The 17,376-nt window shown below is 38.0% G+C and overlaps 1 protein-coding gene across 6 annotated transcripts in view; it reads right to left on the bottom strand.

Annotated features, from left to right (window-relative positions):
• rapgef2b (Rap guanine nucleotide exchange factor 2b) overlaps positions 1–17,376 on the bottom strand; it is a 357,783-nt gene that overhangs the window by 68,056 nt on the left and 272,351 nt on the right. For all 6 annotated transcript variants that reach the window (XM_059964949.1, XM_059964950.1, XM_059964952.1 and 3 more), the window contains 3 exons: positions 14,869–14,977; positions 13,235–13,478; positions 6,374–6,531 (listed from right to left, as the gene is read on the bottom strand). In XM_059964949.1, coding sequence (XP_059820932.1) covers positions 6,374–6,531; positions 13,235–13,478; positions 14,869–14,977 — 511 coding nt within the window. The remainder of the gene's footprint in view (positions 1–6,373; positions 6,532–13,234; positions 13,479–14,868; positions 14,978–17,376) is intronic.

The raw sequence follows: 17,376 nt of genomic DNA, 5'->3' as shown, positions 1-17,376 counted from the left end.
AGTCCCTGTCTATCCAAATACTTGTAGATCCCATCTCTTAGTACTCTTTCCAATAATTTACCTACTACTGACTTCAAATTTACTGGCCTATAATTTCCCGGATTACTTTTAGAGCCTGTTTTATACAACGGAAAAATGAGCTATCCTCCAATCCTCCAGCACCTCACCCATAGATACCAACATTTTAAATATATTTGCCAGGGCCCCTGCAATTTTAACACTAGACTCCTTCAAGGTCTGAGGGAATACCTTGTCAGGTCCTGGGGATTTATCTACTCTGATTTGCCTCAAGATAGCAAGCACCTCCTCCTCTTCAATCTGTATAGGTTCTATGACTTCACTATTTGTTTGCCTTATTTCCATTGACTCAATGCCAGTTTCCTTAGTAAATACAGACGCAAAAAAAAACCCATTTAAGATCTCCCCCATTTCTTTTGGTTCCATACTCTGATCTTCAAGAGGACCAATTTTACCCCTTCCTATCCTTTTGCTCTTAATATACCTGTAAAAGCTCTTCGGATTATCCTTCACCTCGACTGCCAAAGCAAACTCATGTCTTCTTTTAGCCCTCCTGATTACTTTCTTAAGTTTTTTTTTTGCACTTTTTATACTCAAGCACCTTATTTTCTCCCTGTTGTTTATACGTCATACATCTCTCTCTACTTCTTTATCAGAGTTCCAATATCCCTCGAGAACCAAGGTTCCTTATTCTTATTCACTTTGCCTTTAATCCTGGCAGGAACATACAAACTCTGCACTCTCAAAATTTCTCCTTTGAAGGCCTCCCACTTATGATCACGTCCTTGCCAGAGAACAACCTGCACCAATCCATGCTTTTTAGATCCTTTCTCATTTCTTAAAATTTGGCCTTCAAACCAAAGGGGACTTGATAGGCATATGGAAGAGAAAATAAATTGCAGGGGTATATGCAAAGAGGGTGGAATGGGACCAATGGAAAAAGCCTCCTCCATGTCACAAGTATAAGAAAGAATTGCTGCTAATTTAAGTATGCAGCCATTTAAAGTAACCAAAGTAGACTTGATCACCTTGTACAATTAAGTTTTCCTAGACTACCTAGCTAAAGAACTGTGGTACATCAAGCAAAAACCACTAGACTACTTGTGCAGTTATCGCTGCAAAGCACAAGATTATTTACTCTGCAAATAGATGCTGACTAGAATTAGGGAACAAGATTCAGGGAAATAGACTAAGGTTGGATGTGAAGAAACTACCTCTTTAAATATATTTAAGACACAATTAAGATAGATTTTTACATAACGGGGAAATAAGGGTTACGAAAAGGCAGGTAAGTGGAGCCGAGTCAATGACCAGATCGATCATGATCTTATTGAATGGTGGAGCAGGTTTGATGGGCCAGATTACCTATTCAAGCTCTTATTACTTATGTTTTAAAATGATTGGGAGATTTAAAAATAATTGAATTACAAGTGATGGACTTAAGGCATAAGAGCAGAATTAGGCCATTTGATACATCAAGCCTGCTCCGCAATTCCAATATGGATTAAATTACTTTCACTCTCTACCCCATTTTCCAGCATTCTCCCCATAACCTTTACTAATCAATAATCTATAAATCTCTGCTTTAAATATACCCAGAAACGTACCTCTGTAGTCATCTTTACATAACTGTGAAACTGATACATCAAATTTTAGCAGCTTCTCTCTCAAACTGCAATGTGAATTCTATCATATTAAGGTCACTGCCTAAGAGTTCCTTTACTTTAAACTCACTATTTAAACTCTGGTTTGTTGAATAACACCAAATCCAGGATTGCCTTTACCCTCGTGGGCTTGACAACAACTGCTTGAAAAAGCCATCTTGTAGGCATTGTATAAATTCCTACTCTTGGAATTCCTACACCAGCACCACCTGATATTTTAAATCTACTGCCCGCATTCACCACCCTCCTTTTCCATTTTGTCTCCATGTTGCCTGATATATTTGATTGTAAAATGAACTTAATAGAAACTTTGGCAGCTTCTTGGAAGAATTTATGGCAGTTTCCTATTTTGATTTTGGTTTCTTCTAGCTTGGGAAGTGAGAGTATTTTTCAAGAGTTATGAAATCTTAATTTTTTCTATCACTGAAGCTATTCTGCTGTGTTGACTTACAGATTAATGTTTTTGAAAATTTTAATTCTCTTTAATGTTTTGTATCAAACAAGGGGTGAAGCTGAGGAGGAATGATGGCAGCTAATGGCAACTCCTTTGCTTGCATCTTCAGAAACAGCTCTATTTCTACCTTTAATATCTTTATTTTTTTCCTTTCAGAGTTCTTTTGAAGACCCTGACTTGGGAGTTACACGCAAGCTTCGGTTCTTTGCAGGAATGGGACTCGCCCTCAAGGTTCCACAACTGGCTGCTATTCTACATGTCAAGGGTTTGGCCTGAGAATCTTGATCGCGTTTGAAAGCCTAAGATCTAGGGGCTCTGGAGACAGGCAGATTGAGGGTCAGTGTCATGGCCGAAAACTCGTGTGTCATCAGCGAGGCCGGAAAATCTTTTGCTGTGGGCCCAAAGACCCAAAGTCTTTGCGATCTTCCAGCGCAGAGCTGGGAAAAAATGACGAAACGGACTTCTAAGTTTGTAAACCAGCAGGTTGTTGTTATAACCTCCACGTGCTGTAAAAATGGGGGACACCTCTCTCTCCCTTTCCAAGAAGAGAGAGAACCAGATAAAATGCAAAACTTCTGGGGTAACTGCAAGGTCTGTGTCTTTGCTATCGCGTATTGCAGAGGTCGGCAACCTGCGGCTCCGGAGCCACATGCGGCTCTTTGATCTCTGTGATGCGGCTCCCCGTGGTTTGTTAGCTTTTGAAATGTAATTCGAAATTTGAAGATTATGGTGATCTTGTACAATCTGAAAACTGCGGAGACACCGTTTCCTGGCACATCCGAACCGGCTCACAATTAGCCACCATTCCGGCTAAGGGAGATAGCCTACGGGGGTTTGTGAGTACGTGTCTTTTGGAGCATCCGCGCCCACGGGGACGGGTTGAGGGAGGCTTTAAAGCAAGGCTGTTTAGTTCGAATAAAGTTACCTTTGACTGCAGTCTTTATTTTAGCGCTGCGTGTAGCACACCGCTACAACGTGTTTTTTATCGCTATTAATATACATCACAACTGCCAATGCCTGACACCCGCCAGTGCGCGCATTCTTTTAATTCTTCGATCCAAGGTAGGCTACCTACGGAATAACCTTCAACCCAACGTCTTTTTTTCGGAGTTCAAAATGTTTTTGTTGCATGCAGAAATGTAATTTTGTTTTCTCTGCAGGAGTTCATCAATTTTATAAATGCAACACATTATAGTTTGTTTATACATAGCATAAAGGCACAAAAAAAACCCGTTGTATGCAGTGTTATTTCATTTTGTGGCTCCCAGTGTTTTCTTTTCTGTGGGAAATGGGTCCATATTGGCTCTTTCAGTGGTAAACGTTGCCAACCCCTGGCTTATTGCTTAGCACATGCTTGAGCTCGGTGATTATACTGATGCATGTTTAATTTTACTGGTGGGGTGAGGGGGGAAAATCGCTGCTCGCTGCCGCTTACACGCAGGAGGGGGAAACTGGGGGGACACTTGAGGTTCTCACGTTTAACTATCATTCATTCTTTGGGGCACTTCTCTGTTTTTGTGGATGTTTTGCAAAGAGAAAGCATTTCAGGATGTATATTTTATACATTTCTTAGACCTTTGAACCTTTTATTATCCATTTGGGAAAACAGTAAGGCAATTTTTGACTTCCAAAAGAAAGATGCTAATCTTACTCTATTGTCATGTGCTGCAAGCATGTAAAAGTCCATTTTATCCATCTCAAGGTGAGGAAAGCACATCAAGACAGGATGTACAAGAGCCGTCTAGGGTATCATGTCACAAAGCCACATAGTGTTATCCAAGCTACTTTATTCAATCATGCCAATGGCATCCTGCTTATTCTTACGGTCCCTAATGTTAGCAATGACAATAGACTCGTGCCGATAATTTAAATGCTTACAATGGTGATTATTATATTATGTATTACATTTACTCAGAAATTCTACTCTAATAGTTACATCACGGTAAGTCCAATGCCACTTGAAGACCAAGAAGCCAATGAGCTGAGTTGCTCTTTGAGTTTTAAAGATCTTAAACATGGGGATGTCAATGCAAGCCAAGTTTAGGAATGACAGTCCATGCTTCATGCCTTGCTGTGAGAAACCTCTGTTATCCGGGGACGAATCTTATCGACGCCACTAATACATAAAGATCATGCACTTTGTTGAACAGTTACATTGTTGCTTTTCAGGCATCAGGCTCTTGTGACTGAGACTGAATGGGCTCTTATCATCATTTGATCCTCCTGGTACATGCTTTCACAGTGCAGCTCCTGCTGTCGTATTCATAAGTCCTCCCTATGCAAAGGCTGTACTCACAATGAATGGGACTCTAACTGCTGCATATTGTACATCAATGGCTTTCAAAGTAAATGGCTCTGTCTTTTCTAACTAATGAGCTGCTATTGCTGCTGCTTTAAATGAACAACAGTCTACAGACTGAAGAACTTTTCATATTTCCTTACAATGCAGGAGGATATTAGCCCCATCAAGTATAAACCAGCTGTCAAAGGAATTCTATTCCAATTTCTTTCTGTCGTTCTATTTACTTTCCCTATAACCTATCCTTTTACATGTGCCCATTAACAATCTGCAGCTGCCTTTCATTAAGTTTTGGGAAATAAATCACAAAGCAATTCATAGTAAGTACGCTGTATGTCATGATGACTTGCAACCTGTATTTGTCAAATTAACAGATCTTCAATATATCAATCCCTTCAACAGATTGCTGGAAGATAAAACACACTGAAAACAGCACATCATTTCAAACAGAGTAAGTCCTCAAATGAATGTAACAGTACTTGACCGTGTGGTGTCTACGTCCATTCATAATAATGAGCCCAGTAACCAAATAATAGATGAAACAACAGCAAGATTTGAGATTCAACTTTAAAATAGCCAGTTATTGATACAGCAGGGAAAAAATGCTTACAAAATGCTGGAAGAACTCAACAGGTCAGGCAGCATCTATGGAAAGGAATTAACAGTCAATGAATCAGGCAAAGACCTTTCAACAGGACCCATTTGGGGTCTTGGCCCAAAACATCAACTGTTTCTTTCTTCCCATAGATGCAGCCTGACTTGCTGAGTTCCTCCAGCATTTTGTCTGTGTTATTCTAGATTTCCAGCATCTGCAGAATGTTTAGGAGAACATATTTAGTAGAGTTATGCATCAAATTCAACTGAGGACCAGTGAAAACTTAAAACATTGTCATTTGTTTGTTTTTCTTCTATAGTTGTGCTATGGCATCCGCAAAGGTCACAGAATTTTACATTGACAAAGTTAATGAGTTGGGCTCAAGATCCACGTTCAGGCTAGACCTGTGCTTAAATAGTGTGATGTGCTTGCCTTTAGGGCACGCAGACCATATCATGAGATCTTCAAGTGCAGTCAATCTTAAACCAATAAAAATTATTTAACAAGGTAGAAGCAAACACTCCTCACAGCCTCTGGGCAATTCAGTTTATCTTTCAATTTAACAGATAAAAACTATAAAATGATGAGCGTGAACAATTGCCTCCAACTATTTTTTAAATTATGGTGTTTATTATTATGATAAGTCAGATTATCAGAGAATAAAAATTCAGCAACCAGTGTATCAACATAGCATGTGGCTTCTGTTATGTTCCAAAACTGCAGGAAGAATTCTATGCCACTTGCAGTGAACAGCTAGTCTGTATTTGAATTGCAAAGACATTAAGAATATAAAAGTAATGCCTTAAGATGAACATATAAGGAATCAATCTGCAATATGTATATAAACTCAATGTAAAAATACTATTTAAAGGAAATAAAAATGGTTGCAATCTCAATAATATATTCAACTAGAGTATACAACACAACTCTAAATATTTATATTTACTGCCTCAAAGCTATTAAAACTTTATTGCAAATTGAATAACAATATCCTGTTTGATGGGACAAAAGAAATGTAATAATTCTATGAATAATTGTGCACTTGTCATTAATTTAAAAATTTAGGGTTTTATAAAGAAAAGACATCATTACAGTTAAGTTACATCATGAGATTTATTACAGTAAGGGACTGGTTAAAATCGAATTCTTAATCAAACAGCAAAATTTCAGTTATTAGCCAACAATTTACCATCACCAATTAAAATAGCTATTTCGGTAAATGACACGGAATAAAACATAGAGAGCAAAGTTTCTTCCCTCTTATATATAAAAAAAAGAAAGAATATGCAAGAAATATCCAGATTAGGCAGGAAAATGAGTTTTAGAATTACATTTACACTCACCTGGGGTAGAGTTAAAATCGAGAATGCGATGATGAGATTGTAACAGGTCAGGATTACTAGATGATAAGGTTCCACTTACAGGCAGTGCAGGTGCAATATGTCTGGACTGTTTTAAACCAACTATGCTGTCATCCTGGGATTGACCAATACCAATATCACTGCAGGAAGTAGAAGCACAAAACTGGATAAATATTGCCAAGCATAATATAGAGAATTCAAAGCACACTAGTCCAACATATCAATACCAGAGCTTACTCTGCACATGAATTTTCCCTAATTTGCAGTGACTCTCCTCACAGGTACATCCTCCTACTCTGTGTTCAAGTGTTTTTCTCCCCCCCAACCTGGCCGACACCTGCTCTTGTTTTTCCATAAAGTTCCTTAAGTAACTTTAATAAATGTTTAATAAATGTTTACATTGAAACAAGCAATGCTGTGAAACCAAGCACTTCATAATAACTTCATCTCCCTTGAGCAAGGAATAATAAACTACCTGAACTACCGTAGACCTTAAAGATACTCCTACAGTACTGTTTGGTATCGATGCATTCATCTCATCTCACATGAAGGACACATATTTGTGATTTTTCACACCCAATCTTTATTGTGATCCTAGAGATAATACATTTCAAATAGTTAACATCTGAAAGAGGACATGTGCTATTGGACCCCAGAGTCCTATCTTGAATCTTCCTTTCTTGAATCTTCAAGGAGGAAAATCCAACTTCTGTAAGTTCACAGGTTTTCCTGCTACCTGCCATACATAAATTCATCACCAGGCTCCTCCTCAATCACCACCTCCTAACAGTTAAAATTCTGTCCTCTTATGGATGCATTAGATCTGATGTTCATAGCACTTTGGATGTGACCTTCATCACACATCAACTTCAATAATATAATAATTATTATAGCAGTAATGATAATAAGTACTTTATTGATCCCAAGTAGGAAATTATTGTTATAACTGCAACATTTAATAACACACTTAGCAATAAAATAATAGTAAGTGCAGAATAATATACATAATTTAGCAATGTGCAATAATAATGTATGAAATAATAAAATAGCCTTTTGTACTATGATGTGTTCTCCTGTCGCACAGAGATGGACTGTTGTATATGCTTATTGTAATGGATAGGAAAGATTTTCTGTAGCGATCCTTGTGGGTGCAGAGCTGAATGAACCTGTTTGAAAGGGTGCTCCGCTGCTTATTCAGTTGGTCATGGAGAGGATGTTGTACCTGATTGTCCATAATGGATAACAGTTTGTTTAGTGACTTCCTCTCCACCACTAACTCCAAAGAGTCTGGGTTGTAGCCAAGGACAGACCCAGCCTTTTTGATGAGTTTATTTAGTCTTTTTGCATCACCAGCACCAATGCTGTTCCCCAACATAAAGCCACCAAAGAAGAAGGCACTCACTACAACAGACTGGTAACAGATCTACAATATCCAAGATGGTGGCGTGACGCAGCTTGCAGCAGCCACTCCAGAGCTGATTATCTGTTATTTGTGAAGTGGGGTGCCGTGTGCAATCATAGTCGATTGAAAATGGACGTGGGAGCATGGAGGAACATCGGGAAATCTCCAGGAAGACCTTCTTCGTTGCTGCTGCTGCTGTGAGGTCCGGGACTCTGCTGGGAAGAACAGGCCCCCCGTCCTCAGGGTCGCGTTGCCGATGGCCATTGTCGGAGCTGTCTTAATACGCTCAGCAGAGGATGGTGCTCGGAGAAGCTGTGCCGGAGGGAATGGTCGTCGGCTCGGAGGTTTGACGGACTTGAAGTCCGCTGTGGTCAGGTCGCTTTCGGTGTGTGCTGTGTCTGCAAGGCTGGGTTCGACTGAGCTTTCGTTGTGTGCTGCGTCTGCAAGGCTGAGTCAGGCGGCGCCATCAAAGTCCATAGTAGGGGTATTCCCTTCTGCCGCCTGCTTGGGATGGCGAGTCTGTTGGAACCCTGGAGACTTGTGGAAACTGTGTGGTGATTTATTTTGAATTTATAGCATTTTAACATCTTTGGACAATTTTTACTGTGCCCATAGTCTGTTTTTTTTTATCAATTATGCTATTGTTTGCACTGACTCACCAGCAGCTGGATCTTCCAGACAGAGGTGTATTTTCACTACAATCCACTGAACACAGGTGATCTCCATTTAACTAATTATGTGACTTCTAGAACCTATTGGCTGCACCAGTGATGTGGTGTGTCAAATTAAAGGAGGTGAATACTTAATCAATTTTTTTGTTTTTCATATTTGTAATTTATTTCACTTTGTAGAGATCGGTTTTCACTGTGACATGAAAGAGTATTTTCTGTTGATCAGTGTCAGAAAAAACAAATTAAATCCACTGTGATTCAATGTTGTAAAACAATAAACCATGAAAACTTTCAAGGGGGAATGAATACTTTTTATAGGCACTGTATATATCACAGGTACAATCCGGACATTCATTTTCAAGCAGGCATTCACTGTAAATATGAGAAACACAAAAGAATCAGTGAAAATCAACTCAAAACAGAACAAAGATAACAAAATGTGCAACTTTAAAATAAACCAGAAGAAATAATAATAATAAAATAATAAGAACATGAGATGAAGAGTCCTTGAAAGTGAGTCCATAGGTTGTGGAAACAGCTGAGTCATGGGGTGAGTGAAGTTATCCCCTCTGGTTTGAGAGCCTGATGGTTGGGAAATAACTGTTTCTGTACCTGGTGGTGTGGGTTCTGTACCTTCTTCCTGATGGCAGCAGCAAGAAGAGATCGTGGCCTGGTTGTTGGTTATCCACGATGATATGATGGATGCTGCTTTCCTATGACAGCACACCATGTGGATGTGCTCAGCGGTAGTTGGACTTTACCCGTGATAGACTGAGCTGTATCAGATACCTTCTGTCGGCTTTTCCATTCAAGGGCATTGCTCCATGCCAGGCTGTGATGCAACCAGGCAATACGGTCTCCAAAACACATATATTGAAGTTTGTCAAAATATTAGATGACATGTCAAATCTTCACAAGGTCTTAAAAAAAGTAAAGTAGAGTTGCTGCCGCGCTTACGTGCTGGACCCTCTGAGGAATTTAAAGTTGCTGATCGTCTCCACCTGTGATTCCCCAATGAGAACTGGCAAATGGACCTCTGTTTTTTCTCTTCCTGAAGTCAATAATCAGCTCCTTGGTCTTGCTGACATTGAGTTGTGGCACCACTCAGTCAAATTTTCAGTCTCTCTCCTATAACCTGATTCACCACTACCTTTGATTCGGCCAACGATCAGCAAATTTAAATACAGCATTTGGAGCTGTGCTTGGCCTCACAGTGATAAGTATAAAGTGAATACAGCAGGTGGCTAAGCACACAGCCTTGTGGGGCACCTTGACTTTTAAAAAAACTAAAATGCTTAGTGATGAATATGAAGCAACACAAAAATCGTTCTAGTTCAGTAATCGTTTATACTGTATTCCTATTGGGATGTGATCCTGGCATCCCTCCCAGGTATCTCCTGTAAGTAACACCAATTCCAGAGGAATGTAGTTGGCTCTTAACTGACTAACAAGGGATGTAAAGATGAGCAATTGACGCTGATCATACAATGATATCCATATCCAGTAAAGGTCTTTGACAAAGAGAGAGATTTGTAGAGATCAGATTGTTCTTGAAATATCAGCTCTTCTTAAGTAATAAACGTCCTGACAGACTAATGACTGTTCTTTTTTTCACTGCTTTTCTAGATTGGCTGAGACCAAAGAAGTGGAAGGAAGTCAAACTGAGAGCACATTAAAAACAGTTGCCAAGATTCACAAGATGTCACACTGTATCACTCTACCAAGTATTTACATAGAGCAATTGGCTAAACTATTCAATCATGCTTTCTTTAGCATTTTAATTCTTGGGTGAATATTTGAGTGAAGGCAGTTTGAAAACTACATGGAGAAAAATAAACAGCAAAGTCAATAAATTTTTACAAGAAACTTATTACCAAAACACTATTTGATCAATCACCTTTCAATTGTGAATATTTATAATTGTAATAATTGAAAGATCATTGAGCAAAGATTGAGCAATGTAATAACCAAAGCTTGCCCAGCAGAGATTAGGTCTGAAGAGAATGAACAGGAACCAACCAAGAACAATAAAATCTGCTCCATCACATAAAAACATTTGTAGTCAGGAGCTAAGCATACTGAAGTTGATCACTGCAGGGTCCAGAAAATGGGATGCGATTTTCTCTTGTGAAGTCAAGAGAACACAGGGTCAGGTGGAAATCTATAACCTTGCAAGCAATATGTAGAACAGAAATCAATGACAAGGAATTTGGAACCTGTTCTTGTTTCCTTCTACGTTATGGGTCACCTTTTGATTAATATTTTAAAATATTAATGGAAAGGTGACCCATAACTTGGTACAGTACAAGACCATATAAAACCTATTTATGAAAATGCAAGAATACTTGTTGATTATAAAATTACTTTTGACTGAAGCCACAGTGAGTTATTACAACTGCACCAATGGCCTTTTGTTGTAACAATTACCATAGGGAAATACACCCACAATGACCCACTTACAAAACTAAAAGAAATGCAATTATAAACTTAATAATAAAACAAAATAAATTGCATTTTCTACTTTTATCTAGAATTGCTTAAAGTTTTGAATTAGATTCAGATTTGAATTCAGTGTTTAATTTCAATGTAATTGTTTAGTTAATTGGGTATGATAGTATAATTAAGAAATAGTGCTTTAATGCACAGGAGGAAAAACAGGTCACCTAGCAATTAGTAGGCTATTATTCAATGAACATGTTCACATAAAATTCCCTCAAGGTGCAAAAGATCGAGTTCGTTTCTCTTAAGTACCATTTACTTTTCCTTCATTCCAGGGTGAACAAAAAGGAGAAAATCAATGGAAACACAGTGATTACATTTCTATGAAGAACAATTCTCTTATATGAGGGATGACACACGTGAATTAACAAAAGAAAATGACTATGCACATAACATTTATACAATGCACATGAACTCAATTTATCTGTTAAGATTTATCTTTTACAGCCTCAATCAGGCATTATTATTCTTCTCTTGTGTGAGATACATAACCCTGAAGTAGTGATCTCAGATGCTTGTCACACCAGCAGTTAACAACTGCTACATTTCTCGAAAAGACTGCAAATAACTCACGAGTCTAATAAACCTACTCAACATCCTCAAATGGTTATGGCCAGAAGCAAAATAACTTCAAATGAGATTGCTAAATCAGGTTAATGAATGAAATTAACAATATTTATGCAAAAAAAATGAAGGAAGGAATAGGCACAAATATCATCTACCATTGCATACTCTAGTTATGTTCCTGATATCAATCCACCTTTTCACCGCTCAGTGACCTCCACTCACTAATTCCTTCATTTGATTGAGATCATAAATTCAAGGTCTAATAGTAGGTTAGGAAATTATACACTATGAAATTATATGCTATGCAGCACTACTAGGCTACTCTGCTTTCAATATAGGAATTTTTTTTCAATGCCTTAATGATGTAGCTGTTCACCTACTCATTTTATTCATTAAAATAGGAAGTAATCATTTCTGGAAGAGAGGTAACTTGTTCTAATGCAGTCAACATCAAAACAGCAGCATTTACCAACGACAAAGAAATGTGTACAATTCTCCTTTCTCAGTATTGACAGTACTCAAGTATAAGTTCTAAAGAAATGTTGGCATCCAGATATAATGATGAAGCTCCTGGAGCACAGTTCATGATGAAAAATTAAGTAGGAGGGGGGAGGGGATTGGAGAGTATGTTGTATGACATTATTTTGTATGACCTGATGGCATGAACATTGACTTCTCTAACTTCCGTTAATGCCCCTCCTCCCCTTCTTACCCCATCCCTGATATATTTAGTTTCCCCCCCCCCTTTTTTTCTCTCTCTCTCTCTCTGCTCATCACTCTGCCTGTTCTCCATCTCCCTCTGGTGCTCCCCTCCCCCTCTCTTTCTCCCTAGGCCTCCCGTCCCATGATCGTTTCCCTTCTCCAGCTCTGTATCCCTTTTGTCAATCACCATTCCGGCTCTCAGCTTCACCCCACCCCCTCTGGTCTTCTCCTATCATTTCACATTTCCCCCTCCCCCTCCTACTTTCAAATCTCTTACTATCTTTCCTTTCAGTCAGTCCTGACGAAGGGTTTCGGCCCGAAACACCGACAGTGCTTCTCCCTAGATGCTGCCTGACCTGCTGTGTTCCACCAGCATTTTGTGTGTGTTGTTTGAATTTCCAGCATCTGCAGATTTCCTCATGTTTGCTTCTTAAAAACCTGAGTTCACACACATTTTGACTTTCTAATGTGAATTCAATCAGGAGATACCTCAACCTATAGTTAAAATCCATCATGAAGGTTTGGGCACCCCATATAGAAAATATTGCACAGCATTATTTAAAGTGCAGACCCTGTTCCTGTTCTATGTTCTATAAGTTAAAGACATTTGCCCCATTCATAGAAATTTATTTAAATTCGGAATAATTCAGCATTATTCCATGTACTAATAACTTAATATGGGAGAATTAATGCAAGTTAAAACTACTGACAAGTAAATATAAACTAACAATGGGAAAGAGAAAATAAACAAACTTAGGAGTATGCACTCTTTCTGCTGATTCAACACATTCATTTACATATCATTGAAAGATCAATATTTAAAATAATTTCACTAGACTATCTCAATATCAATGCTCTACTTATTCAACAAATGTTAATTATTCAATAATGATCAATTCTTGCAAAATATTGGCTTTACCAAATACATGCCACACAATGCTTAACAAATATTCATGAATGATCCAATATCAAAAAAATTCACAGCAAAGAACATCCACTTACTTATAAGGTTTTTGTGGAAGGATGCTGATTCGTGTCTTGTCCAGTATTTTCTTCAATTTGTTCCGTCCTACTACTGTATTTGCCTTGGACTTCTTATTTGCTTTATCTAATCCGATCACCTGTTCAACATCAACAGCAAGGTCAGGGATGGAGTAGCGGCTGCCTTTTTTGTCGCCAATTTTTGGTAAATGCGGAGCACCATTTCTTTTCTCTTCTGCAAGTCTGGATAGAAGTTCTTTAAATACTGTGTAAAAAGCAGAAAATTACATCAGCCAGTTTTCTGACCTCTGAACATTTTGATTTTACAAGAGGTTTTAACCTCAAAATAAATTTAACGGGAAGAAACTTCATTGCAACTACCTAGTTAATACACAAGCTGACTCCACACAAAATGCAATACAGTCATCTATACACACATCATTGAGCAATTCAGCATGAAAATAAACCTTAAGTTCAACTTGTCTAGTTTGATAATAATTAATTTGAATGGCTTTCCCACCACATTTAATAACTTGATATGCATTATCTTTCTACAGTGAATAAAATTGCTCAGTTTTACTTGTTGGTCCACAGTTGGGCCATCCTTGCAGTGATACTTGGGACAACATCCAAGCTCAAGCTACACGTACAAACAAGCTGGATGAACTCAGCAGGTCGGGCAGCATCCGTTGAAACGAGCAGTCAACATTTTGGGCCGAGACCCTTCATCAGGACTCAAGCTGCTGACTGGCAAGGGAAAATTATGTCATACAACGTACAAATATCATGAGATATCCCAATTACCTCGATGGAACATTCCAAGCATCTACATTATTGAATCCCCCATCATCAACATCCTGTGATCACCTCTGTCACAAAAGTTAACTGCACCAAGCACATACATTCTTGGTTACAAAAGCAGGTCAAAGGCTTTATATTCTCTGAGAGGTAACTCTGCTTTTCACTGACCAGATCCCCTCCACAAACAGAATGACACAAGGATATAATGGAAGATTCTCCACTTGCCTGGCTATGTAAAGGGTCAAGAATTCTGAAGAAGCACGTGCCATTTAGAACAAAGCTGTCATCTGCCTGCCACTCCATGCACCATATTCATCACTTACATCCTCCAGCTCTGCCACACTTTGGCTGGAGTGTCCACCAACTACAAGATATATTTTAACAACCTGCCTCCAAATCAACATCTCCCCCATACAGACAGATAAAGCTAGCACGAAAATCCAAACTTAACACCTGGAAATCCCTATACAAATCAAATACCATAACTTCTTGCTATTATTCACTATTTCAGGGATCAATGCCTAGCCACTTCAGGGACCATGCCCTATTTCAAAGGCTAACTGCTATACATTTTTGCCTTTTGCCTCCTACCCTTTCAGAACAAAAGGGTTGCATTTCCCGTTTTCCAATCCACTGATACCTTCCAGGAATCAGAAGTTTCAATTATTTCACCAGCCACCACTTTTACAACCACAGGACAAAGACTATCAGGACCCAATGCTGAAAAATAGTCTTTTAAGGCACATTTTTGCTTATTTAATTCAGTTATACATTTATCTTTTGATGGCCTTAAAAAAAAGTACTAAATTGGTAATGTAAATTGCATGAAATTACATTTGTATTTGAAAACCTACCAAACAAGTTTGTTTTCACAGTGATAGACAAATGAGTGTTGTTCCTTAGAATTTCCAAGGCTTTAGGTAACTGAATATTCTCAAAGTTTTGTCCATTAACTTCCATTATCTGAAAAAAATTAAAAAAAGCTTTCAATTTTGATTTGCACCAAATACGTAATGACAGTCTCAAAAATTCATCGCATAATCTAATATTGCTGTTACAAACTTCAATGTACTCCAAACAAAAAGTTAGTGGTCATCAAGGAAATCTCAAGAAGCTATTTAACTGTAAAAATATCAATACTCAAAATAGTTAAAAATGGCTGAACCCAATTTAAATTTTATTGGAGAGAAGTCATAGCTAATTAAGCATACTATGTATAAACAGTTTCACAAGTGAAAGTTATGGTAAATACTCTATTATGGGAACTAAATTCTCTCAGCTGATTACTGAAAATGCCAGTAAAAGGTAGCAAGAATACCAGATGGTTGGTTTGATGGTATAGTTATTTTGTAATACTTCTAAATGTGCCTAAAAACAAAGAATAAATTACTTACAGTGATCTCCAGTTATATAACCCTTTATTACACAGCGAAATCAATCTTGTGAGGCTACTTTGTGATTGCAATAGTTCAATTTACAAGAATTTCATTCCAAACACATGTACTATCACAATACTATATGTACTATAACAATACAGAAAACTACAATGAAATTTCTAGTTGTCATTTCAAGTGCAGAGACATGTGACCAAAGTTTGACAACTGGGTCCAGACAGTTCCAATTTTTCAAACTAACATTGATCCTGCCATTTCTGGGATTACACTAACGATACACAAATTAAATAGATTAATATTTGCATAATTCCACAGGCTAAAAGTGAAAAACTATTTCCAAGATGTTAGATAAATAGAACAATTAAAATGATCAAATACTGTGTAGCAAAATTCTTGATGACACAAAAAATGTCAATTAGTAAGTGATGAAGGTAATAACCATGAAAGAAAACTTAAAGGAAAGCATGATGCAAGCAAGTGACAGCAGCCAATACCCAATGAGTCTCCCTAGTAACCATATACGATGGTTGAAAGGGTTATTCATGGATCATCCCTTAACATCCATAGTGCATCAGATGAAAATTTGAAGCTCCACCTGACTTACATCAATGGCTGTGTCAATCTCCTGCTGCATCTTGAAAAAAGGTAGCTGCACAGGGTGAGGATGATAACAGGAGAGTGCATGGGTGGGTGTTGGTGCAAAAATCACCACCTGTTAAGCCTACTCTGCTTTGCATTACTTCAGTGATCTTCCTCCTTTACTAGTAGTAATGGAGCTGGAAATAAAGATAAACGAAAATAAATAGTAAAAAGATGCATTGTAATAAGCCCAGGTAAGTTAACAAACAGAAAATAATCCAAGTCTTTTGGACCAAAGGGGCAATTTGTACGTGGAACCAGAAGAGGTAGGTCAACTCTTTACACCTTTCCCCTTACATGCAAAACACAAGAACATAGTAGCTTGTGAATTCAAGGAGGGAGACAATGGAATTCTGTTACAAGTTATGAGAAAAATGGTATGAAATAATCATAACAAATGGTATCAGATGAATAAATATCCAAGATCTCATGAAATGCATCCCAGGCTGCTATGGGAAACAAGGGAAGAGATTCCTTGGTCTCTAATGGAGCTTTTTAAACCTTTGCTGGCACCAAGAAAGATGCAGATGGCTGGAGGACAGCAAATACAGCATCTTTATTCAAGTAGGGATAAGCCTTGGTGTTAGGGAAGTTGTACAAAAACTTTTGACAGACAGATGTAATTTGCACTTGGAAAAGCAAGGTTCAATCATACATAATTAGAGGAAGAACCTGTCTGACCAATGTGATTAAATTTAGCTTAATGATAACAATGTGGCTGATGTAGTCCACACAGACTTCAGTAAAGCCACATACTACTCGGAGCTGATTCCACTGGAGGTAGATTGGTCAACAGGATCCAAGACAACTTGACAAATTAGATTCAAAATTGCCCGAGTAATAGGAAACATCATGGTGGACAGATGTTCTTTTGATTAGAAAGCTGTGACAGTGGTACACCACAGTAATTGGTACTGGAATTATTAACAATTTGGATATGATACTAAAATGATTAATAAGTCTATAGATGGCATGAATATTGGAGGTATTGTTGAAAAAGATTGGGAATTCTGAAGCTACAGGACAATATCAATGAGTTGGTAAAATGGACAGGAATAGTGGACGGAATTTAATGCTGGTAAGTGTGAGTTGATGTATTTTAGGATGATTATTAATACAAGAATATACACAATGAAACAGTAGCACATGTAGGTAACGTGGTTAAGAATGCACAGAAGTAAATGTGCCTTCACTAGCCACGACACAATATATGATAGCAGGAAATTCAGATGGTACAACTTTTAAAAAAAGCTGGGATTTCAGATGGAACAATCTCATAAAACATTGAACAGCTCACAGAGGTATTGCGTACAATTTTGATCACCACAC

This window comes from Hypanus sabinus, chromosome 3, assembly GCF_030144855.1.
Source record: "Hypanus sabinus isolate sHypSab1 chromosome 3, sHypSab1.hap1, whole genome shotgun sequence".
Lineage (NCBI taxonomy): Eukaryota > Metazoa > Chordata > Chondrichthyes > Myliobatiformes > Dasyatidae > Hypanus > Hypanus sabinus.
This window is presented reverse-complemented; position numbering and strand designations above follow the sequence as displayed.